This window comes from Garra rufa, chromosome 10 (genome assembly GCF_049309525.1).
Source record: "Garra rufa chromosome 10, GarRuf1.0, whole genome shotgun sequence".
Lineage (NCBI taxonomy): Eukaryota > Metazoa > Chordata > Actinopteri > Cypriniformes > Cyprinidae > Garra > Garra rufa.
In genome coordinates, this window is record NC_133370.1 from 31,328,212 (window position 1) to 31,355,198 (window position 26,987).

The 26,987-nt window shown below is 40.7% G+C and overlaps 1 protein-coding gene across 1 annotated transcript in view; it reads left to right on the forward strand.

Annotated features, from left to right (window-relative positions):
* The window catches only part of dpydb (dihydropyrimidine dehydrogenase b), a 212,100-nt gene that overhangs the window by 141,906 nt on the left and 43,207 nt on the right, over positions 1-26,987 (forward strand). The window contains exons 17-19 of the mRNA XM_073849425.1: positions 1,425-1,545; positions 4,383-4,502; positions 24,784-24,926. Of these exons, the coding sequence (XP_073705526.1) occupies positions 1,425-1,545; positions 4,383-4,502; positions 24,784-24,926 (384 nt within the window). The remainder of the gene's footprint in view (positions 1-1,424; positions 1,546-4,382; positions 4,503-24,783; positions 24,927-26,987) is intronic.

Below are 26,987 nucleotides of genomic sequence, written 5' to 3' on the forward strand. Positions count from 1 at the left end.
GTTATTAAAGTTATATTTGCCAGTTCCCGCTTTGTTCTTCACTGAGTCTGGAATATACATTTTCCTTAAATCATCCTGCTGACCCATTTTTAAGATCCAGGGTTTGAAAACTGTTTTAGAGGAGGCCAAGACCCCTTATTTTCAGTCAACCCCTCTAGTTATCTCTACAATCAGGCTGAGAGGGTAGAACCCAACCCCACTCAAATTGTCATAGAAAATATATTCAAATATAAAACAGTTATTTTACATTGTAATAATATTTCAAGACAATACTGTTTTACTGTATTTTTACCAAATAAACACAGCCTTGTTAAGCAATAAGACATAAAAACATACAAAGTAAAATCTGGCCAACCCCGAACTATTGAACGGTAGTGTATTTACAGTACTGGATTTAAAAGAATATAAGATATATGGGAAACCGGGGGTTACTTGTTCCTTAAATTATGGAAAGAAAATAATAAAATATAATGTAAAATGTATTGTACTTTGAACCAACATACAAAATCACTGCTAGAGAAACACATTTATGTAACTGGAAAACAGGAAAATTGTGTCAATAATGCAATAGGACAATAGTAAACACTCAGTTTTCCAGTTAAAGTCAGTTCATTTTTGATTCAGTTATGTCATTGTCCAACTTAGTTCAAATAGTATCTGTGCAACCTTAACATTACTGAGATATAGCACTTTTCCTTGTGTGACAACTAGCCTTGGTCTCCCTGTACTGGAAAGCAGATCTTTAAGTATTGTGTCCCCTGAAGCTTTCTTATAATTCAAACACTAGAGAATACATACATAATAAGACTGCATTCCTATCAGAAAGGTGCACACGCAGTATAGATTTTTTTTGTTGCCTACTGAATGAGAGGGAGATGAGAGGCAGAATGAGCGGCACTAAGAGAAGACTGGGGGAAGGGAGCGGGAAAAGGCAGCCGCAGAAGTGAAAAAGCAACATGAAGGCAGCGATGTGTTTCAGACGACATGTTCAGACACAACAGCGTTTTCCTCCCTGGCCACATCTGAGAGAGTTCATGAGGGGATCGCTAAACCATTTGGAGTCCTTGGTGTGTGTGTGTGTGTGGGCGGCAGAAAGAGAGAGACTGTATTTGAGTGAGGAAAAAAGAAGAGAGACTGAGAGAAAACACATTTTGAACATTGCCTCTGTGCTCTGTGGCCAGTCTTCGGTGAATATTTAGGGCAGCCTTGCTGTTTTAAAATGGACCGTAGATGAATGCGAAATGCACCTCAAATGTCCCAGTTTTTGCTCTTTGTCATTTTCAGTTTTGGCCTCTGAGACCATGAATTAACAGCTAGAAGTTCCTGGATGTCTAAAAATAATGTCAGAACAAGTCTTAAGCAGTTTCTTTCTATGATCTAGGAAGCATGTAATGAGTCTTGACTTACATCCCCCATTATTCTAGGACCCCGAGCTGGTGAGGAACATCTGTCGCTGGGTCAGAAAGGCCACCACCATCCCCTTCTTTGCCAAGCTCACTCCCAACGTCACCAACATCATTGACATAGCCACAGCCGCATATGAAGGTATGAGCAGCCTCACCTACAGACAAACATATGACAGTAGATGTTGTCATGAGTACATTTATGTGAATTTTTAAAAAATGTGTTGATTATGATAAGGATATCTTCTAAAATAGGAATGCATACAAAAGTGTGTGTGTGTGTGTGTGTTTTAGTGCCAAATAACTTTGAAATAGTTATTTGTCATACAGCCTGAAATCAACCCCCATTCCAAATAACTTTTTCAGCTTTATTTACAATTTTGGTCTTACAACATCAAACCAATCAAAGAAAAAACAACAGTTCTGCAAATTAATAGAAAACAAAAAAAAAACTATAATAACAGGGTTGTAAAGGTCATCAGCCCCTTGATTAAATACTTCGTAGAGCCACCTTTTGCTTTAACTAGCCATCAGTCTTTTTGGATATGTCTGTACTAGCTTTGCACACCTTGATTGGGGAATATTTGCCCATTCTTCCTTGCAGAATCACTCAAGGTCAGTCAAATTCTGTGGTTCTGCTCTCTTCAAATCCATCCACAATTTTTCGATTGGATTGAAAGTCAGGGCTCTGACTTGGCCACTCAAGGACATTCACCTTCTTGTCCATAAGTCATTTCGTTGTTGTTTTTGGAGTATATTTAGGGTCATTGTTGTGTTGGAAGGTGTTGGAATGACCTGCCCATCTTCAGCTGTCTAGCAGAGGGACAAATGTTTTCCCCAAGAATGTGGATGTACATCCATTTTCCCTTCAATCCCAGTCCCAGCTGAAGAGAAATACCCCACAACATAATGCTGCCACCACCATGCTTCACAGTAAGTATGGTGTGTTTTGGGTGGTGCGCTGTGTTTGCTTTTCGCCAAACATAGTGCTTGGAGTTCAGTCCAAAAAGGTACATTTTGGTCTCATCAGACCATAGCACCTTTTGCCAGAAGGTATCAGACTCTTCCAAATGTGTTTTTGCATAGCACAAATGAAAAAGGCTTCTTTCATGCCATGCTGCCATACCGACCAGATTTGTGTAAAGCTTGGGAGATAGATGTCACTTATACAGACAGACCAGACTCAGCCATAAAGCCTTGTAAGTCCTTCAAAGTTGCCTTTAGCCTCCTGATAGCTTCTATCAATCCAATTCTATCATCCACTTTGGATGGACTGCCTGATCTAGGCAATGTGCTGGTGGTGCCATACTCTTTCCAATTCTTAATGATGCTCTAAACAGTACTCAGAGGGATAGCTAAAGCCTTTGAAATGTTTTTGTAGCCTTCTCCTAACTTGTGCCTTTCTACAACTTTAGCCTGGAGATTTTTTGAAAGCACTTTCCCAACCATGGTGAATTATTTGCCGTACCATGCACTACTAACAGTGGAATCTTCCATAAACAGCTCGTTTTATTCGGAAATAATCAGCGCCATTACTATTGATGTCCGGTGGGGCAGTTAGCCTGGTGTTTAATCTGGAAGCATGCACCTGAGCAAGTTTATAATGGTATACTCCAAGGGGCTGATCACTTTACCAAACCAGGCATTTCACTGATTAATTTTTAATAATCCTCCAGAATTTTTTTTTATTGTATTTTTTTTATCTGAATGGTGAGAGTTATGTGTACATGCAGCTCAAAAAAAATAGGCGTAATTTATTATTTATTTATTTACTTATTATAATTTATTTTCCAGGGTGTAATTTGACAGCATTTATTGAGCTTAGTTAATGTTAATTTCAACATTTACTAATGCATTATTAAAATCACAAGTTGTGTATAACATTAGTTAAAACTAACACAAACAAACAATAAACAACTGAATTTTTATTAACTAACATTAACAAAGATAAATAGTGTAGTAAATGTATTGTTGTTTGTTCATATTAGTTAATACATTACTGTTAACAAATGACACCTTATTGTAAAGTGTTACCCATGACATTATAGTTATGACATGCACATGTTTTTCAGATGGAGGAAAGCTTTTAAGAATAAGCTTCTATTGTTTATATGTTCCATGTACAACTATATGCGTATACAGACTGATGTGGTAATCAGTATATTCTTCATGCACATCCTGACTTTCTCTTCTGCTCACTCATGCCATTTATTACACTGCACTTTAAGTCATTTAACCCCATCATTCATTCTCATTCACGTTCTTCACAATAGAAGTCAAGAGGTTGAAGGATAAATTGTACAATATAAGCCAGTAACCTTTTTTAAATATAATATAAGATTTGCTGAATATTGATTTATGTTCATTATGTTACAAGCATCCTCCTGGCTCCAAATTTGTGTTTGATGTCTTACATTACATTAGAACTACTTATTTCTATAGTTTTATATCTGTACTCTCATGGACACATACAGATACATAATAAAAAAGTGAATACATATTATATATTCTGACACTTTCTGATACTTTACATGACACATAAATCAATCAAAACTACATTTCAAATACCACATCTGAAATATTCTTGTAAACTTACTTATTTATTCATTTAGTTACTTCTTTCACACATGCATAACTAAAAATCATTTGAAAATTAAATTAGCACATACTGGTGTATCGGTGCTTGTCACTTGGCATATGTATATGAATATTTTCAAGTCAGTTCGTGTTTTTTTATAAATCTTGAGTTGCTCCTGCTTAACAGGATCACATCTATACACTTTAGCATCAAAATGTATTTATGCATGCATTTTATAAATAAAGACCTGGTAAAGCTATTCTGAATGTTTTGGCAGGATTAACAACACCACTGTATTTCTATGTTTTGTTATTACTGGAACAGCATCTCAATGTAACTGTGTTCATGAACACAGTGTGACTGGTTCAGGCTTTTGTAAGAGCCTCTGTGGTTGTTTGTAGGCGGGGCAGATGGAGTCACAGCCACCAACACTGTATCCGGACTGATGGCTCTCAAAGCTGACGCCACACCCTGGCCTGGGATTGGCAGAGGCGCTAGAACTACATACGGCGGCGTTTCTGGTAAGAGAGAGTGAGTGAGTGAGTGTGTGTGTGTGTGTGTGTGTGTGTGTGTGTGTGTGTGTGTGTGTGTGTGTGTGTGTGTGTGTGTGTGTGTGTGGTGTTGGCTAATGCAATGGCTGCTGAGATGTCTGGGCTTGCTCTGGTCAGGTCCTGCCTGCACAGACAGATGGACTAGATCAGGTGTGAAAGTACTGGGCATGCTCTCTGCTCTCTGGAAATGAAGCTTCAGTGTGGGAGGCTTATAGTAAAAATATAGAAATCCAGCTTGAAGTACACTGCAAAAATCACTCTGTCAGTCGGTATTTTTAGAATAATTTGCAATACAAATATCTTCCCTATAATAATCCTTCATAACAAGATGATAGTTGAGAAAAATAATTACATATTAAGACATAAATTAAATATAATTGTAATGTAATTAAATTTGAATTTAATTAAATGTGAATTTATCTACTTTATTTAATTTAATATTATTTTAATTAAGACTTATTTTTTATATATTACTGATAAACAGTTTTTTAAGCATAAATCCGACTAAATTTTAAAATGACATTCATTTAAATTCTCATTATTGTCTAAACGTGTCAATTATATATTAATATATCGATAATATCAGATTTACATATTAAAACTTTTAAATTCCCTTTCAGTTCATTATATCATAATTAATAATGAAATTATTTTTCATACATTAATGGTAAATAGTTTTCTTCTTGGTTTAAGCATAAATCCAACTAAATTTAGTAAGGCTTGTGCTTAAATCAAGAAAACAATGATTTGCCAAAGAAGTAAGAAAAACAAACTTAAAAGGAGAAGCTCACTTTAAGAACAAAAACTGACAGATAATGTACTCACACCCTTGTCACCCAAGATGTTAATATCTTTCTTTTTTCAGTCGTAAAGAATTATGTTTTTTGAGGACAGAATTTCAGGATTTTTCTCAATATAGTGGACTTCTATGGTGCCCCGAGCTTTTAAAATGTAGTTTAAATGCAGCTTCAAATGATCTCAAATGTGGTTGTAAACAATCCCAGCTGAGGAAGAAGGGTCTTATCTAGTGAAACAATAATTTTTTTAGGTTTTTTTTTTTTTCTTTTCATTTTATATACTTTTCAAATGCTCATCTTGTCTTGCTCTGTCTGAACATTTTAAATACCACATCTGAAATATTCTTGTAAACTTAGTTATTTATTAATTTAGTCAAGTCACTTCTTTCACACATGCATAATGTCTCGGTTACGTTTGTAACCCTCGTTCCCTGAAGGAGGGAACAGAGACGTCACGTCGGAGGCCGACGAATTGGGATATCGCTTACAGAGACCAATCCTCTTCGTGTGTAAACTAAACGAGCCAATGCACATTGGCATGCATGATTGCATCCAGCTGTCGCTGATCACAGCGTGAGCATAAATAGGCAGCTGGTGCAATGCATAGACAGGTTTTCGCTGAGGAGCCGAGCTGGGCCGGCCGCACAGCGGTGGTACAGCAGCTGAGGCAATGGGACGTGATGTCTCCGTTCGTTACATACATAACCGAGACGTTCCCTCTCAGTCGGAAGATTGGAGATGATTGAACCCTCGTGATGATGGTAGATGGTGTACCGGGGAAACACGGCCTATGTGGGTTACCGTGGAAGATATATGGGATTCACTTAAGTCTCTCATGTGTCCCGAGCCTTCTATCGGTTCTGAAGGATTCATCGAGAGAGGGCCTGGCGCCTAGACGTTCCGCCACGTCAGGAGCCGGGGAAGGAGGAATTTGACAGGGTTAACTGTATGGACACTCTGGAGAAGATAGCAAGCCAACCCAAGCCAGTGTCACTCTGTGTTTCTACCCGTTTGAGGTGAGAACACAGGAGGAGACTGGCTCTACACGAAGGCTATAAAACCTAGCGAACGTGTTGGGGGTCGCCCAGCCCGCAGCTCTACAGATGTCAGATAGCGAGGCGCCGCGAGCCAGCGACCAGGAGGATGCAACACTTCTAGTTGAGTGAGCTCACAACCTGAGCGGGCAGGGCACGCCCTGAGCTTGGTAATCTTCGGGGGGTCCTCATTTTGAGAGATAGCCCATACGACGAACAGGTTCCACAGGTTACACACAAGGCGTAAGCGTGTCTCGTGGATACAGCTCTCGCCGATGTAATGGTGTCTACCACTCCTTGGGGTAGACCACCTAGAACCTCCGCATCCCGTCCAGGGACCAGACATGTAGTTTCCAGAGGTCTGGACGCGGATGCCACAGAGTGCCCCGTCTCTGAGTCAGTAGATCCTTCCTCAGAGGAATCTGCCAGGGAGGGGCTGTCACGAGGAGCATTAGTTCCGAGAACCAGGTCCGTGTGGGCCAGTAGGGTGCTACTAGCAGGACCTGCTCCTCGTCCTCCCTGACCTTGCACAATGTCTGTGTGAGAAGGCTCACTGGGGGAAACGCATATTTGCGCAGACCCCACGGCCAGCTGCATGCCAGGGCGTCCGTGCCGAGAGTACCCTCGGTCAGGGAGTAAAACAACTGGCAGTGGGACGTCTCCGGAGAAGCAAACAGGTCTACCTGAGCTTCCCCGAAACGTCTCCAAATCAGCTGGACCGTCTGGGGATGGAGTCTCCACTCTCCGGGAAGCGCAGCTCGTGAGAGCTCGTTGGCTGCACGGTTGAGTAAACCCGGAATATGAATGGCACAAAGCAACCTCAGATGCTTCTGACTTCAGAGGAAGAGAGAACAGGCGAGCTGCGACATGCGACGGGAGCGTAGACCATCTTGTCGGTTGATGTACGCAACAGTCGCAGTGTTGTCCGTACGGACCAGCACGTGTTTGTCTCGAAGGCGCCGTTTGAGACGGTTCAAGGCAAGGCGTACTGCTAGCAGCTCTAGGCAGTTGATTTGCCAGTGTAGCTGAGGGCCCGTCCAAACCCCCGACACTGCCTGCCCATTGTACGTGCCCCCCCCCCCAGCCGGTGGTGGAGGCATCTGTGTGCACCACAGCATGCCTGGAGACCTGTTCTGAGGGTACTCCTGCCCGAAGAAAGGCTAGGTCCGACCACGGGGTGAAGGTTTGGCGACAGGCCGAGGTTACTTTGACCCGCTGAGTGCCGCGCTGCCACGCTTTCCTCGGGACTCGGCCATGAAGCCAGTGCTGAAGTGGTCTCATATGGAGCAGACCAAGCGGTTTAACTGCCGCAGCTTCTGCTATATGCCCCAGGAGCCTCTGAAATTGTTTCAGTAGGACCACTTTCCTGCTCTTGAACGTATTCAAGCAGTTCAGCACCGACTGAGCACGCTCTAGTGTGAGGCGAGCTGTTTGGCTGACCGAGTACAGTTCCACAACAAGAAAAGAGATCCTCTGCGTAGGGGAGAGTTTGCTCTTTTCCCAGTTGACCCGAAGGCCCAAGCGGGCGAGGTGTGCCAACACCAGGTCCCTGTGCTCGCATAACTGCTCTCGTGTCTGTGCTAGTATCAGCCAGTCGTCAAGGTAGTTGAGGATACGAAGGCCCTGTTCTTTGAGGGGAACAAGGGCTGCCTCCACAACCGACGTACCCGCGGGGGGGGCAGCAAAGTGGAACGCAGGGACCCCGCTGGGGCGTCTCTGTGCCGGTCCGAAGCGGGGTCAGTGTGTCTGTGTGTGGTGTGTGCAAGACATTTACCTGCGTTCTGGTAGCTGGTGCGTGAGTAGTCCGTTCTATAGCACTCTCCAACCGCCCAGTGCCGACTGCTGGCGAGAGAGGAGAGGGGATGAGGCCCGGGGTTGATCCGTGCAACATCCGCTGTCCCCTCTGGGGACCCAGAGATAGTGGAAATTGCTCTTTTATTGAAAATTGGGGTGTCACTGGTCATGAGGCAGATGACGGGGGAGGGCGTTGTGCGTTCACCACCTCCCGAAGAGCAGCTTCCTCCATCACTGGGTCGCCCGTCTCAGGGTCGCTTGTTCTTGCGTTTCCCACTGGTCTTGGTGGGAGCCTGGACGGGCGGGGCGGGTGCCCTGCGACCGGCTCTACGGTGCCGTTGTGAGGGCTTCTGCGCTGGCTGCTGTGGAGCAGGGGCGGAAGCAGGGGGCCGCACTCAGCGAAGAGCAGACTGAGGTGCCGCCGGCAGGCGGGTGGAGGCAGCAGCAGGAGCACGCCGGGGCAGGATGTGACTGATGGCCTCAGTCTGCTTCTGTGCGTCAGAAAACTGCTGGGCAAAGTTTTCCACCACGTCGCCGAAGGGGCCGGTCTGGGACATGGGGGCATTTAGAAACCTGATCTTATCGGCTTCCCTCATGTCGGCCAGACACAGCCAGAGATGGCGTTCCTGGACCACCATCGTGGACATCGCACGACCCAGAGACCGCACGGTGACCTTCGTCGCTTGTAGCGCGAGGTCCGTTGCGATACAAAGTTCACGTAGAACTTCTGGGTCGTGCCCACCCTCGTACAGGTCCTTCAGTGCCTGGGCCTGATGGACCTGTAACAACGGCATAGCGTGTAAGGCGGAACCAGCAGCCCCACAGGCCGCATAGGCACTGCCGATCAGAGCCGACGAATGCCTAGAGGCCCGGAAGCGGCGCCGGGACACAATTGCATCGCCACCGCACGCTGCACTGGCGGGACAGCCGTGTACCCCCGCGCTGGTGCGCCATCAAGGGTGGTGAAGGAGGACGTGCCACTGGAGCGGTTTCTGGCAGTGAAAGGTGCCATCCACGTCCCAGTGAGCTCATCATGCACCTCCGGGAAGAAAGGCACTGGGGTGGGATGCTGAGAACCAGCGCAAGCCACCCCGAGATACCAATCATCCAGCCGAGAAGGGTCGGGAAGTGATGGAGGGTTCCATTCAAGCCCTACCTTCTCGGCGGCCCAGGCAAGCATAGCCATCATCTCAGGGTCGGTATCCAGCACCGCTGACCGCCCAGTGGACGGCAGCGATCCGGAATCATCCTCCCCCGAGAAGTCTGGCTCATCCCCCGATGCCGCGATCGACATCTGGTCGTCAGGGGGAGCCCCAAAAGTAATGAGTGTTAACCCACGGGGAGGTCCAGCACACTCTTCTGGGAGCTCCACTGGAAACGGAGTGTCGGTGGAAGGAGAACCCCCCGACGGGTTATCCACCGGGGAATTCCTCACCGTCACCGTCAGACCAGTCAGCCCTCTGCCAGAGGTAGAGAACGGTAGATCTGGGCAGAGGAACTGGCACCCCGCCCCTTTGCAGGAAGCGGAGTCTGGTCCGTAGCTCCGTGATGGACATGCCGCCACAATGACGACATGACTCATGCACGAACGCCGCCTGAGCGTGCTCAATGCCCAGACACGTCAGACAGCGATCGTGACCATCACCTGGCGCCAGGTAACGACCGCATCCAGAAACGCACGGGTGAAACGGCATTTTGCTCTTTTTAAATGCCTCGTCTTTAAAAAGATGTTCACCCGTGTCACTCTTTTAGAAGCTGCTCGCAGTGCTGAAGCGCCATGCTGCCAACACACGCAGTCTGCAGAGTTGACTTTAAGTTTAAAGTTTGCTCATTCCGTTCTCTCCGAAGCGAAAAGCTGTCTATGCATTGCACCAGCTGCGTATTTATGCTCACGCTGTGATCAGCGACAGCTGGATGCAATCATGCATGCCAATGTGCATTGGCTCATTTAGCTTACACACAAAGAGGATTGGTCTCTCTAAGCGATATCCCAATTCGTCGGCCTCCGACGTGACGTCGAGAGACCGACTGAGAGGGAACTAAAAATCATTTGAAAATGAAATTAGCACATACTGGCGTATCAGTGCTTGTCACTTGGCATATGTAAATGAACATTTTGTGGTTTTATAAGTCTTGAGTTGCTCCTGCTTAACATATGATCACATCTATACAATTTACCATCAAAATGTATTTATGCATGCATTTTATAACACAAAGATAATGTTTGTTAAGGAAAACATTTCAGAATTTTTTTCCATATAGTGGATTTCTATGGTGCCCTGAGTTTGAACTTCCAAAATTTAGTTTAAATGTGGCTTCAAATGATCCCAAATGCGGTTGTTAACGAGCCCAGCCAAGGAAGAAGGGTCTTATCTAGCGAAACAATCTGTTTTTTTTTTTTGGTTTTTTTTTGTTTTTTGTTTTTTTTCAATTTATATACTTTTTAACCTCCAAAGTTTTTTCCTGGTTCAAGACAGTTAGGTTATGTCAAAAAACTCCCTTCTTATTTTTGCCCTCAACTTCAAATAATTTCAAAATCATCGCTGCAGAAGTACTGACCCCGTGTTTGCAAAGTGACCATGCAAAGAAGATCAAACACCCTTAACAAAAAAAAGTAAAACAGTGATGTAGGGCGATTTTTGAAATAGAGGGAGAAAATGAGATGGGAGTTTTTTGACTATATATATATATATATATATATATATATATATATATATATATATATATATATATATATATATATATTGGCCAGAGCAAAACCAGACGAGCGTTTGAGGTTAAAAAGTATGTAAATTGTAATGAAAAATAAATAAATAACTGATCGTTTTGCTAGATAAGACCTTTCTTCCTTGGCTGGGATCATTTTACAACAGAAAAATCCTGAAATAGTTTCCTCAAAAAACATAATTTCTTTATGACTTAAGAAATAAAGACATGAACATCTTGGAAATGTATCCAATTTTAACAATAGTTTTACTTGTAGACAAGATAAATACTAAATATGAATGAGTTTTCGTAATATTTGTAATATATATTATGTATTGTCACACATCAAACTCCCAGGTTACACAATCACAGTGTATGCATTTATAAATTGCTTTCATTAGTGTTCGGAAAGAACATGTCAATATGCGTCTGTGCGGTTGCCACTAATAAAAACACTGTGGTCACACATAAACAACGTTTAAACAGCAAGCGGTTCACGTATGTGCTTTATAGTTTCAGCTGTGTACAGTTGAGTGTGTTAAAGCTTCACCTCAGCACACCTCTCCGTTCTTCCTTCAGCTAAGCTGCCACAATGTCTGCAGAGGCAAGGACAGGGTCAGAAACACGGCCTGCATTAAAAATTAATACTCATACTATTGAGGCTCTATTTTATGCAAGCAAAACTGACTGGCTGTCATATTTTTCACTTTTAAAGTCTTATGGGCCTCACCGTGCAGCTCTCCCATGGGACCCAGCCTTGCAGCCTTGCCCGAGACCAACCTATTGATCAGCGGGGAGCTAAAGGGCCCGTGCGGCCCCACATATTTTATCTGCTCCCAGTACAGTAGCTCTCCTCAGACTTTTTGTTTCAGAAGCCCATATCCAGAGCATAAAACCATGTGAAGAGCATCCAGGGGCACATAAATGTGTGGCGCCCTGAGCTCTCAGTGGAACTGGCTTGATTCTCTAATGTATTCAGTAATTTAATGTTTAACTCAGTAGCAGTGGCCAGGTTTAAGGTGCTTTGATTTATGTGGCAAGTGGCATAAACTCTGAGTGTGGAGGAAATCAATCTTTTCTGTGACATGTTTTTTTTTTTCACCCTCAAAATTTAATCACAGTTTTTGTGCTATGTTTTTCCATTAGCCATTAATGTTTAGTATAATGATAGAGGAGGTATTTTAAACTTTTAGACGAATTATAATTCATTAGTTGATTAATAAATACTTGTTTAGTGCCATTTGTTACATGCTCTCATTTTTGTTCTTGGATTTATTCAGTGGTCTAGATCAGGGGCCTCATTTATAAAATGTTGCATAGAAATCATCCTACATTTGATCTTACAATCATTTCTCAAATGTGCACATATGTGATTCATAGAACGAATGCACGCACACAAAAAAACGCATGTACGCCTCTTATCCAGATGTGAAGTTTATATTAGAGCATCAGTCAACCTCCAAATCTTTAAAAAAATGGTGAGCGACAAGCATTGCTTTATTTCCAAATACAGTAGGGGGGAATAATTATTTGATCTGCTGCTGATTTTGTACATTTGCCAACTGACAAAGAAATGATCAGTCTATAATTATAATGGTAGGTTTATTTTAACAGTGAGAGACAACACAAAAAATAACAACAAAAATGAGAAAACGAGAAAAATGCATTTTAAAAAAGTGATGCATTTTGCATTTTAATGAGTGAAATAAGTATTTGATCCCCTATCAATCAGCAAGATTTCTGGCTACCAGGTGTCTTTTATACAGGTCACGAGCTGAGATTAGGAGCACTCTCTTAAAGGAAGTGCTCCTAATCTCAGTTTGTTACCTGTATAAAAGACATCTGTCCACAGAAACAATCAATCAGATTCCATACTCTTCACCATGGCCAAGAACACAGAGCTGTCCAAGGATGTCAGGGACAAGATTATAGACCTACACAAGGCTGGAATGGGCTAAAAGACCATAACCAAGCAGCTTGGTGCGAAGGTAACAACAGTCGGTGCGATTATTCGCAAATAAAAGAAGCACAAAATAACTGTCAATCTCCCTCGGTTCCTCCATTCAAGATCTTACCTCGTGGAGTTTCAATGATCATGAGAACGGTGAAGAATCAGCCCAGAACTACACAGGAGGATCTTGGCAATGATCTCAAGGCAGTTGGCAAATTAGTCACCAAGAAAACAATTGGTAACACACTATGCTGTGAAGGACTGAAATCCTGCAGCACCCGCAAGGTCCCTCTGCTCAAGAAAGCACATGTACAGGACCGTCTGAAGTTTGCCAATGAACATTTGAATGATTAAGAGAAGAACTGGGTGAAAGTGTTGTGGTCAGATGAGACCAAAATCAAGCTCTTTGGCATCAACTCAGCATGTTGGGGGAAGGAGGAATGCTGCCTATGACCTCAAGATCACCATCCCCACCGTCAAACATGAAGGGGGAAACATTGCTTTGGGAGTGTTTTTCTGCTAAGGAGACAGGACAACTGCACCACATCAAAAGGACGATGGACAGGGCTATGTACCATCAAATCAAATCTTGGGTAAGAACCTCCTCCCCTCATTGAAAATGGGTCATGGATGGGTATTCCACCATTACAACGACCCAAAACACACGGCCAAGGCAACAAAGGAGTGGCTCAAGAAGAAGCACATTAAGGTCATGGAGTGACCAGTCTCCAGACCTTAATCCCATAGAAGATCTGTGGAGGGAGCTGAAGGTTTGAGTTGCCAAACATCAGCCTAGAAACCTTAATGACTTGGAGAGGATCTGCAAAGAGGAGTGGGACAAAATTTCTCCTGAGATGTGTGCAAACCTGGTGACCAACTACAAGAAATGTCTGACCTCTGTGATTGCCAAAAAAGGGTTTTGCCACCAAGTACTAAGTCATGTTTTTTGAAGGGGTCAAATATTTATTTCACTCATTAAAATGCAAATCAATTCATAACATTTTTGAAATGTGTACAAAATCAGCAGGGGATCAAATAATTATTTTCCCCACTTTATAATATAATGCCTAGACCCAAGACCCATTAAAGAAGCAATATTTGCCCCCTGGAATTTATTTCGTAAGGGTAATTATTATAATCACCATACTACAGTATGTTGCCTTTAATGTCAAATACTTGAATTTACCCAATTAATCAATAATCAATATTTAAAACTGCTGTCAATAACAATAGATTGTTTAAAATTGTAGCCTATTTAAATTATACATGTAAAAACAGGAGCTCATAGGGCTGCGATATTATGACACAAAACATTATTGAAGATTACTGTTCTTTATATTTAATAATGATCAATAATACTGATATAGAAAACAATATAAAATTATTTTTGTTTTGTGTCTGCATTTTTGACAAGTCACATTCTGGCTTCAAAACAACAAATGTCAGACCATGACATTAGTCTAGCGCACGTTATGCAAAAACTCTTATAACTATTATAATCACTGAAGCTACAAAATTCATCTTTTAGCTATTAACAAATCTGCACTGTGTTATTTTTAATGAGGGAATTCTGGAGCATGTGCAATCAACACAGCTCCGCTGTTTTTAGTGCTAACTAATCTAAGTGCCACTGATTGGCCAAGGCATTTCTAAGTTCAACAGAAACACATTTGATTGGTTATAAGGCTCAGTGCTGCACAAAACAGTGCGTAAAAGCAATCTGTTGCAGTGTAGTATGAGGTAATCTAAATGTAATTCCGCAAATTTACACTTTTTATTCATTTTCACATTTTATTTTAATGAATTTTTTTGTCTTGAATTTATGGGGCTTTTTTGTTCATTGTGGTGGCATTTTTACCATAAGCCCTCATTAATTTCCAACAACTGGCATATGCTTATTCTAAGAATCTGTTCATACTCAAATTTTATAAATGAGGCCCCAGGGGATTTTTTCACTTATTCAAGATCGAGGTTTCGGTCCATGCAAAGGTCCAAACGATAACTTAAGCCATTTAGGTTGGGATGCATCATTATTTCAGACAATAATCGGTATTGGACAATAAAAGCAGTTATTAAAAACAGCCAATGATCAGAGCCGATTATATCACGTCAATCAAAAGCATGACAGACTGCAACCTGTTTGTGAAAAAAATGTCTGAAATTTGTAGAATTTAGGGCAGTCGAAATACACATTAACACAATCTCATTTTAAAAACAAAACAAAACCTTTTAATTACCCATAGTTTAAACCAGGGTTTCCAACTTGACAGTTACCCTTAACCAAACATTATTTAAAGCACACCTCCTATCTAATAATCACATAGAGCTTTGTACTTCTTTTTTACTTTTGGTAAAAAACAAAACAAAAAACACATTTTCTCCATTCTATTGCAAAATTCCAACAACAAGTGATGTTTTCACACTCGTAAAGTGGTGTGAAAGATCACTACAGAGCCTCAGTTCAATCAGAAGCACAAATCATCTCTTATAAAGTTATAGTGCAAAATAAACATCAGTAGGTGTGTTGAAAAGATACAGTAAAAGCTACCAAAACTTTAGCAATCAGTGTTTAAAATGCAGAAAGACATTAATAAAACAGCTTGTGATCTATATCACTTAATGATGCGTTTACCTCAGGAAAGTTTCCCAGTGTTCACAGTTGGTTATCTTAAAAAAAATAAATGAAAAAAAATATCTAGAGGGGAGCTTATTTACTGTTAATTATATATGTATGTTTGAATAAAGTTGTCATGAAAGTTTTTATGAAAATTATCACATGTGCAATTGAGCTGTATATAATATTTGTATAAAGTAGATTTTAAGTGTGATTATTACATCTGAAAATGACTAGCAGTTAAATATAATAGTTTGGCCTCTGTTGTAAATGTTAACCTCTAATATTAGAGTCATGAATCAAACGAGAGCGTTCCATGTATAGTTTACAGCAATAGCTGGGAGAGTAAAATGATAAATTTGTGATTTCACTATAATGCAGGGTTGTCGATAAGCAACAGGGAAGTGGAGTGTGTGCATGAGCTGAACATATTTCCTGAAAGCTAATCACTGATTTGTAGGCGAATGAGATGAAAGACTGAATATGGTCTAGTGTGGCCTAGAATTTATTGTAAATTCTCTGGTTGGCATTAAAGGGATAGTTTACAAAGAAATATATATATATTTTTTTTCATGAATTATTCACCCTCATGTTGTTCATAAAAAGTATCTTGATGATGATGAATGAAGGTCTTACGGGTATGGAATTGCATGAGGGTGAGTAATTAATGATAGAATTTGTATTTTTGGGTGAACTATCCCTTAAACAATACTTTGTTAAAATTAGATGTCATAAACCCTCAATAGTTTCTTAAGACTGCTGCATTTATTTATTTAACCTGATGTTGTTCCAATCCAAAACCAACACTTTTATTCATCTACAAGACAAAAATGAAGATAATAATAAACCTGAGAAATTTCTGCTCCTCCACTGAAATTCCATTACACTTAAACTTTCAAGCAAATGTGAAAACAAATCACATAGGTTCTTGTGTGTCAGTCAAGCACAGTTGAGCCTCTGTTTACCACATTTCATAAGCTCTATATATGTACGCTGATCAAAGTTTATATGTGAATAAAAGCGGAAATTAAATGTTTGTCTCTTCAGATAGCTTGGATTGAACCACTCTATTTATGACCTCTTTAAAAACCCTTTGACATGTCAAAGTTTGCTGCAATAGGCTTTCAGTGGAGGTTCAGAAATCCTTCAGGTTTAATTAAAATATCTTCATTTATGTTCAGAAGATGCACAAAAGTCTTACGATATAGAACAACATGATGGTCAGTAAATAATAATTTATTTTGAGCAAACTATCCCTTTCTTATGGAAGCCTGTTTCCGCCACAGAATGTTATTGCGACTTATCTCACAATTCACAACTTTTTTTCTCAGAATTGCGTGATACAAACTCACAATTGCAAGTTATAAAGTCAGAATTGCATGATATAAACACAATTCTGAGAAATGAAGTCAGAATTGTGTGATATAAACTTGCAATTGTGAGTTATTATGTCAGAATTGTGAGATATAAACTCGCAATTCTGTAAACATATCAGCTTTTTTTTTCTCTTTAGAAGTGGACTTTATAATTCACAATTGCGAGTTTATATCTTACAATCCTGAGAAAAAAAGTCAGAATTGTAAAATACAAACTCGCAATGGCGAGAAAAAACGTCACAACTGCGAGAATTAAGAGTTTATATCTTGCAATGCAATTCTGAGAAAAAAGGCAGAATTGCAAGATACAAACTTGCAAGAATTGCAAGAAAAGTCAGAATTAAGAGTTTATATCTTGCAATTCTGACTTTATATCTAGAAATTCTGACTTAACTCGCAATTGTGCATTTATATCTCACAGTTCTAAGAAAAAAGTCAGAATTGCGAGTTTGTATGATGCAATTCTGAGAAAAAAAGTCAGAATTGCAAGAAGTAAACTCGCAATTGCGAGAAGAAAGTCAGAATTGTGAGAGAAAAAGTCACAATTACCTTTTTAATTTTATTCATACTTTCTTGATCGTTTGACACGCTATGTAAAAAAGTACCACATTAGTGTATTTGTACGGTTTCACAGAATGCTGTTTTTGATTCATTATTACAATTTATTCAGCCATCGTAATTTTTTTTAGATATACATTTGCTACTGTGTGTCATAGTAACATATTAGTTACTACAGTCTATGTTGCTTCAGATGCAGCTTCTGTGTCATCTTCGCTGTGTAATGACGGAAAATGTTTGTGTCTAGAGAAAAACATTGCTATGTTTATGATTATATTAATTTATGAGAAATTATTTGCGGTCCAGATGGAGCCAATACTGGGTACACATCCAGACCGTGGTCCGGTAATTGCTGACCTCTAGTCTAGATCATATGGTCACTTTATTTTTCCCCTGGTTGGGCCTCCCACTGTGGTTTCATTTAGCTGGCAGCGTGCTCCTCATTTGATGTGTGTTTTAATGATTGGTCATGCCGACCGACTAGTCTGCTGTCACAGATATATTATTGCATCTCTTTCATTGTGCATGGAAAACCATGTTCCCCAGACACCCTGGCAGCATCGGCAGGCATAATTAACAGAGAGCTGCACCGTCATTCCCGTCTCTTATTTGCTTTTGTTATCTGGCCGGGTCTTTTTGAGGCACAACATATTCGGGTGAAGATAGAAATCGTAAAGGATGCAGAGACCCCACGCTCCGTCTCGCGCTGTGTTTGGAATTATTAATCAGAGAGTCTGGCATCGGGAGCGGACGCCTCGCGCTAACAGATGCCACCGATGGCCTCACTGAGCTGTCAATCACCTCAGCACGGGACCAGACTGAGGCTCGTCCGGAGCTGAGCTTGCTCACGTTGTTGGAAGCCGTGATAGGACCTGCTTAGAGTAATGAGGTATTGATGAAAGATACAGAGTGCTAGCGAGTCCAGGACCGTCTCTGTTCTAAGCACAGACTGTGCTGTCTGTAAGCACAAGTGTGATACCGTTGAACAGAAGTAGCCTACAGAAAAAAAAGGACAGGGCTAGGAAAAGTAGGCTCATAGCAAAAGCCTCAGTAACTGTGTGTTATCCTTTCACAGTGGAGCTCTCTATAGAAAGTGTGTGAAAAGTGCTGATAAATTATACAAAGTGATTAAGTATGATCAAAATTTAAAGTGCATTTTTCATATTTACATGGTACACATCATAAATATGATGTTAGTTGTGTCCCACAACCTTTTTAAGCATGTTCTCTCTCTTTGATTAAATAACAAGTTCACTTCTAGAACAAAAAATTACAGAAAAATAACTCACCCCTCTTGTCATCCAAGATGTTCATATCTTTCTTTCTTCAGTCGTAAACAAATTATGTTTTTGAGGAAAACATTTCAGGATTTCTGTCCATTCCAAAATGCAGTTTCAATGTAGCTTCAAATGGTTCTAAGCGATTTATATACTTTTAACGTCAAATGCTCATCTTGTCTAGCTCTGCGTGTACTTTGCGTGTAATTCCTGTTTATTACAGTTAGGGTACGTCGAAAAAACTCCCATCTCATTTTCTCCTGCAACTTCAAAATCACCCTACATCACCGTTTTAGCTTTTTTTTTTGTAAAGCGCGTTTGATCTTCTTTGCAAGTTCAGTTTGTAAACACTGGGTTGGTACTTCTCCAGCAATGTTTGAAGTTGGAGGAGAATATGGAGAGAAATCCTGAAATGTTTTAATTTAAAAAGACATAAACATCTTGTGTGACAAAGGGGTGAGTAAATGATCTGTAAATTTTTGTTCTGGAAGTGAACTTCTCCTTTAACTATTGGGTTAAAAGGGTTGGAAAAGGTTCTAAAACACAAAAAAAGCTGAAAAACATGAAGGACATGAAGGATTTAAGAAAAGCGGGCAGTTTAACTGTTCAAGACAAACAAGGGACTCATGAACAACTATCACTAAAAACACAGCAGTGAATCATTCAGGTAACAGCACAGTATTAAGAATCAAGGGAATGTAACAGGGTCATTTTTATAAATTCAATTATAATTTTTTCGTGTGGACTATATGTAAATGTATTTTATGTGAAATATCTTATTCAGGTCAGTACTAAATAAAAAAATAACATGGATTTTGTAGGATCCCACTTTTTTGGTAAAATAATTAACATTTTGAAGATTCTGCAAGGTGTATGTAAACTTTTGACTTCAACTGTATATAAATATAAATATATATTACGTATATTTCCTTAAATACATTCATGTGTGTGTATTTATATATAAATATGAGTACACACATTATGTAAACTTTACATTATGTAAATTTTAATGTGAATGCAATTAATCACACTAAAAAATAATAAGAAGAAGAATTTCAAAGAATTTCTGACACTATGATCTAAAATAATCGTAAAAGTCTGGCATACTCACAAAGCCAGTTGTTTTACTCAAAGACTTAGTTATGACATTTTAAAAGTTGTAATAAAACAACAACAACATTTAGAAAAGAAATTGGGTGAATTTTGATTTGCCAACTTTGTATTTTAGAGTAAAATCTTTTTTTGAAGTCACTTTGATATTTAAAAGTCCATTTTTTTTGTTTTGTTTTTTACAATTTTTTAACAATACGTGTGAACGAAACGATGTCTCTTCATCAGGACGTTACTAGTTATATTTTGCAATGAAATGCATTTAATTTGCAGTTTTAAGACAAACATATAATTTAGAGTATATATTTGTCACAATGACCAGTGAAATAAAGTACACACTTTGGAGGTCTAAATTAAAGTTTTTATTAAGAATGTAACTGAATAAAAACACAGCTATTCTGTTTCAGTGGTGTTTGAGGGAAGCACAAATGCAGTAATGAAGTATAATTACTCACATGCACAAAAGCCCTGCTAAAGAGACAATATTAGATCGTCCAAGCTAAGTTTAGCATTTGCCTGGCTGTGCTGCTGTTGACACGCAGTGAACTTGTGCCGACAACTTCACCACAGGTACTGGTGACAAACAGGCGTGAGCGACCCTGTTTGACAAGGACATGTTGGGGTTGTCAGAGCAACAGGAGCTGTCAGCGCGGCCGGCGTGAAAAACAAGAACAAAGCGCAGGGAAGGACAGAGCCAGTGCCACAATAACATCACAACAATATCACAGGACTGAAGCTTTTCTTGAGCGGAAGTGTGCTGCCTGACAACATTATCTGTGTCGGCTGCCAACGGCTGACAAGTGCTTTGATGGCTCTCAACCTTTGATGCACAAGTCGTGTCCATATTAATGCGATTGTGACATCACTCACAGTACAATAGCCCATTGCCAGATGTCTTACTGTGACATTATTACCTCCATACACATTTAACTCGCTCAGACGTTTAAGAATGATGTGTTCAGAGCTCCAGCCTCTCCACTTAAACTGTACAGAGCCGAACCCCCATCTCTAAATCACACCCAAATGGCTTTCATTGCGAGCCAACTGATGTCTTCTTATGATATTAGGTTGTCAGAACAGAGCAGAGATGACAAATTCTACCTGACGTGCCATCCATTCAGCCAACAGGTGGAAGAGCAGAAAAAAGTGAGGGCGGCAGGAAATGCCAGAGGCTTAGGGAAGCGCCCATATGTACATAATTAACCGTGCAACACAGGGATGCAAAAATGTGTGCCGTGATTGAATTTATCTCCCCAATTTGGGAATAGTGTGGGTGATGAAGATCGTTTAGTACGCCGGAGTTGGGCTAAAAAAGAAGCTGTCTCCAGCCATCAAACGTTGGAAGTGGAGTTCGGAGTCGCGCCGGCGAAATGAATGTGGACAAACGTACGGCTGTGATCAATGAATGGGAACCTGCTGGGAAAATGAGGTTAAATGTAATGTGATAAACACTTCCATCTGTCTGGCTGATCAGAAAGCCGCTCGGCTTTCATTAGGGAATCCTGCCGTCCTAAGAGATGAAGAGAGGAAGGCATGGGGAGAGTTGTGCTGCTGCATAGGTGAACTCAGACACCTGGAGACACAGTCGCTCTGATCCCAAACTCAGTGAGGTGCCTCACTGTCTGCTGTTTGCTTATAAGGCAGCATCCTAACTGATATGGAACACTGTCAGGGACTGTTAGGAAACACACTACTGTATGTAGGCAGCAGCTCTGTCATGCAAACAGCACACCACTCTGAAGACTCAACTTAAAATTCAGCTCTGTAGGAATGAGTACTAAAAACCTTAAAACAAGAATTTTTACAGTACCGATTTCATCATTCTGAAGTCAATAGTGTTTTTGGCTAAATGCCTGAAATAAGGTCTGTGGCTACCACAAACGCATGATATTGTCTTGTTTTACTTTTACAATTTTACAACACATCTGTAATTCCCCACTCGTGGTTTTTATGTGAGGTAATCACAACGTGCCAATATTTAGCCATATCTCACGTCTAGAGTGTGATTTTGCATTTATACAACAGTTTGATGCCATGAGCTTGTAAATACGTAAGAAACAACAACGGGGAGTCTTAAAAACTCTCTTTTGTGCAGAACTACTTCCTCCTGCCACGGAATCAAATTTCAGTTTGGTAGTTTAACAGTTGAGCCCAAGCATCCATTACTAATTAAAAAACGTCACTTTAGAAGTAGTAACGAAGGAACATTGAGTTATTTCATTAAGCCCAGGCTGAGCCAGGATGCCTTTCTGTGTGGAGTTTGCATGTTCTCCTCGTGTCTGTGTGGGTTTCCTCCGGGTTCTCCGGTTTCCCCCACAATTCCAAAGACATGCATAGGTGAATTGGACTAAATTGGCCGTAGTGAATGTATGTATGTGTGAGTGAATGAGTGAGTGGGTGTGTCCCAGTACTGGGGTTGTACTAGTTAGTGCACTCTCAGGACTGGGTTGCGACAGGAAGGGCATCCGGCGTAAAACATGTGCCAAATCGGCTGTGCGGATCACTCCGCTGTGGCAACCTCTGATTAGAAGGGAGTAAGCCGAGAAAGAAAGATTGAGTTATTTCATTAAGAGCATATTGTATTACTGTAGTAAAAGCTCACTGTATTATGTGGAGTAGAGTATTATTAGAGAGAGATGGACTGGGCCAGTGTGATTACCTGCATCTGATACAGAATTCATTCTTCAGATCAATCTCATATTCACAATAATACATTGTTTGAATATTGCCTGAGGAAAGTGTTATCTTTGTTGTAACATTAATATCCTTTCATCTATTAAGGGTTATTTCTGATGACAGCACTGCACAGTGCAAAAAATTAAAATAACTTCCATTTATAACAGCATTTTGTTTTTCATTATAAAAGACTTTTCCGTTGAATTGTAAAAACTTGGTGGAAAAAATTGTGTTATCATCTAATGGCAGAACAATGTAACTAAAATTATCACGAATGGACACAACGTTTCTCAATACTAAACACTATTATTAAATACTACTATTGTTTATATAACATATTATTTATTGAATAATATTAATAATATTTAATAAACAACAACAACAGCCATCATAAAAATTGCTAGACAGTTCAGTCAAAAGTATACAGGCAGCACTTTAATATACAGCACTACATTTACATAAACATGAAGAGATTCTGCCAAAACTATTTGCTTTGCAACAAATAATTAATTAAGGAAACCAAGACTGCATGTTAGATTCACCCAAAACAAATTATATCTCATGTTTAACCACTATAGAGACATTAGAGCCAGCGGTATATTCCAGAAGACCTGGCCGAGATAAGGCTTCTCTTGAGAGAGGGAGAGAGGTTTCTAAAGACCCAAGAACAACTGCTAAGACACTAGTGAATGATTTAGCTAAATCTGGGACTGATGTGTCAATGAAGATGGTCACTGGAGGCCTGCACAGGAATGGACTGCAAGGTCGCCGACCAAGAAAAACTTCACTTCTGAAGAAGAGACACCTCCAAGCTAGACTGACGTTTGAACCTCTGGCAGTCTGCAACAAAACTTGGCTTTGGTTGACATTTTGTCTTCCAGCATGATAACGACCCAAAGCAAACCTCATTTCTGGTGAAGAACTACCTCCAAATGAGCAAAGTGAACATCCTTGACTGGCCTGCACAAAGCCCAGACTTGAATCCAATCAAAAATCTGTGGGGCTCACCAAAGACCAGAGTCCATGCCAGAAGACCAACAAATCATGAGAGATTTGCTAAGGAAGAATGGGCTGCGACTTATTTAGGAGACATATCTGGAACTTGTTGAGAACTACAACAAACGACTAAAGTTATCAAGCAAAAGGGATGCACTGTTGAATACTAAAATCAGAGGGCTAATAATTTTGACCTGTAGACTTGCTTTTATTTTTGGTTATAATTTAGTTTCTATTTGTATTACAAACACTCCGTCACACCCTTGGACTCTTGAGTTGGTTTCTCCCATCATCGCCTCAGGACTCTACTCTCATCGCCTCAGGACTCTACTCAGGACTCTACTCCTCCGGCTGCGCCTTGTCGTTCCATCCCACCAGCTCTGTGGAACTCCTCCCTCCCTCTGGCACAGCCTCGGTCCTCTGTCACTCCAGCTCCGCCTTGGACCTCTGGAGCTCCGCCTCTGCCTTGGTCGCCAGAGCCTCGGTTTCGCACAGGATCATCGGCTCTCCGCCTCGGGCTCTACCACCACCTGCTCCGCCTCTGTTGTTCGGCCCCCTGGAGTCGTCAGCCTATCCTCCACCATGGCTCCTCCCTCCTTCAGCTCCACCGTGGATTTCCATCATGGCTGCGGTCTGGATCTCACCTGGCTCCTCCTGCTCCAGATCCCTCCTGTCTCCTCCTTGGCTCCTCCCTCCATCATCACCTCCCTGGATTATTCCGTCACCACCCTGGATTACATCTTTTTCCCTCCTCCCGGGAGTCCGTCCTCTGCCGAAGCCCCCTCCTAAGGCTTTGTACAGTTTGTTTCCCCTGTTTGTTGGCGCGAGGACGCGCCTACTGGGAGGGGAGAGGTAATGTCACACCCTTGGACTCTTGAGTTGGTTTCTCCCATCATCTCCCCCTGCTGCTCTGTCTGTTTTGGTTTCTCCCTCATTCCCTGCACCTGTGTGTGTAATCAGTCTGTCTATTTAATGTGTGTGTTTTACCCTTATGGTTTGTCGGACGTTGATGTTACTACCCCATGTTCCCCGTGTTCCTGTTCAGCTCCTTGGATTATTAAAGTCTTTCAATTTGCATTACATCGTTGTTTGTCTGTTCCTCGTCTTAGCTTGACACACTCCAAGCTTCGTAAATAAACTATTATGTTTAGAAATGCTGTGTTGAAAAATTCTTCTCTCTGTTAAACAGCACTTGGGAATTATTTGAAAAATAATTAAATATTTCATAGGGGGCTAATAATTTTGTCTTCAACTGTATAAAATATGCTCTCTGACCACAAGCTGAATTTGTAATCAGTATTAACTTATTTTATATAATTGTTGCTTTCATTTAATAATGTTTTCCCTTCTGTATTTTGATAGGTAATGCAATCCGCCCCATAGCTCTGCGTGCAGTCTCAGCTATAGCAAAAGCACTTCCCGGCTTCCCGATCTTGGCTACCGGTGGTATTGACTCTGCCGAGTCTGGATTACAGTTCCTCCATGCTGGAGCATCTGTCTTGCAGGTAATCATTTACATTCATCACCAACTACATCAACTTCACCTTTTGTTTACCAGTCTAGACTCATAACTACGTCTGGACCACCCCTCAGCCTAATAACGGCCACATTTATAGGACCACAGCTTGGATGAAAATACATTATTTTTGTTTCATACAATATGCAAGCTTAAAGTCAGGGTTTAAACACATACATTAAGTAGTTGGCTCTAATCAATTCTTAATAAGGAGTCTACTAACGGCTACACAGAGCTGCTGCAGCCGAGGAGCAACAACAATCTCCAAGCAAATTGCAATTTACAACATGGCTCTGAACAAGTTGTTAGTGCAAATAAACCCATTATCTCAACATGATGCCACAGCCTCCGAAATCTCTTTTTAAATAAATAAATCAAAACACACTCATTATGTTCAAAAATAACGTTTCACAAGTGCCTGGGAGTTCTGGGGGGAAAAAGACTGGAATTAAAACATTTTAATCACACCCACATGTAATAGCAGAGTGCTGGCTCGTAGTAATAGGAAAAATTGTAAACTAGCCAACTCCTCACAACACTATAGTTGAAGCAGTGTCACCAGCGGGTTACAGGAACACATCGTAGCTCCATCTCTTGCTTGAATTAGATTAGTCCATTGAGCCGCTCTGGCGAACAATGTTAACTTCTCACAAGACAAACAACACATGAGATAGTAAGCAAATAAGAAAAGTGTTATTTAGCTGACACTTCTGCAAACAGTGTTTAGAAAACTCTGTGCACATACAGTGGTGCTTAAAATGTTTGAGAACCATTTAGAATTTTCTATATTTCTGCATAAATATGACACAAATAATCATCAGATTTCCACACCTGTTCTGAAAGTTGACAAAGGGAGTCCAATCAAACAAATAAGATGAAAATATATACTTTGTCATTTATTTATTTATTTATTGAGAAAAATTATCCAGTGTTGTATATCTGTGGGTGACAAAAGTATATGAATCTTTGCTGATCAGTTTTTGTAGGAATTTTAGCCCATTCTTCAGTACAGAACCACTTCAACTCATATGAACTGCTTGCTTTAGGTCCTTCCATGACATTTCAATTGGATTAAGGTCTGGACTTTGACTTTGCCATTCCAAAACATTAACTCTGTTCTTCTTTAACCATTCTTTGGTAGAGTGACTTGCGTGCTTGGGGTTGTTGACTTGCTGCATGACCCACTTTCTCTTGAGATTCAGTTCTCGGACAGATGTCCTGACATTTTCCTTTAGAATTGGCTGCTGTAATTCAGAATTCATTGTTCCATCAATGATGGCAAGCCGTCCTGGCCCAGATGCAGTAAACAGGCCCAAACCATGATACTACCACCACCATGTTTTACAGATGGAAAAAGGTTCTTATGCTGGAATGCAGTTTTTTCCTTTCTCCAAGCATAACGCTTTTCATTTAAACCAAAAAGATTTCATCCATCCATTAAATCTTTCTCCAATAACCCTCTAGCTTGTCCACATGATCTTTAGCAAACTGCAGATGGGCAGCAAGGTTTTTTGGAGAGCAGTGGCTTTCTCTTTGCAGCTCTGCCATGCACACTATGGTTGTTCAGTATTCTTCTGACAGTTGACTCATGAACATTAAAGTTAGCCAGTGTGAGAAAGGTCTTTGGTTGCTTAGAAGTTACTTTGTGTTGCTTTGCAACCTCACAGACTGTTACATGTCTTCCTTTGGAGTGATCTTTGTTGGTGGACCACTCCAGGGAGGGTAGCAGTAGTCTTGAATTTCCTCCATTTGTACACAATCTGTCTGACTTGTGGATTTGCGGAGTTCAAACTTTTTATAGATGGCTTTGTAACCTCTCCAGCTTGATGAACAACAACAACAACTCTTTTTTTTTTTCTGAGGTCCTCAGAGATCTCCTTTGTTTGTGCCATGATTTACTTTCACAAACATGATCAGACTTTCATAGATCCCTGTTCTTCATATAAAACGGCATGCACTGACACCCGAAAGTCATCTCAGTGACTGAAAACAGCTCTGAACAGATGGACTCTAACTTCATCTTCAAATTAACTGCAAATCCTAGAGATTC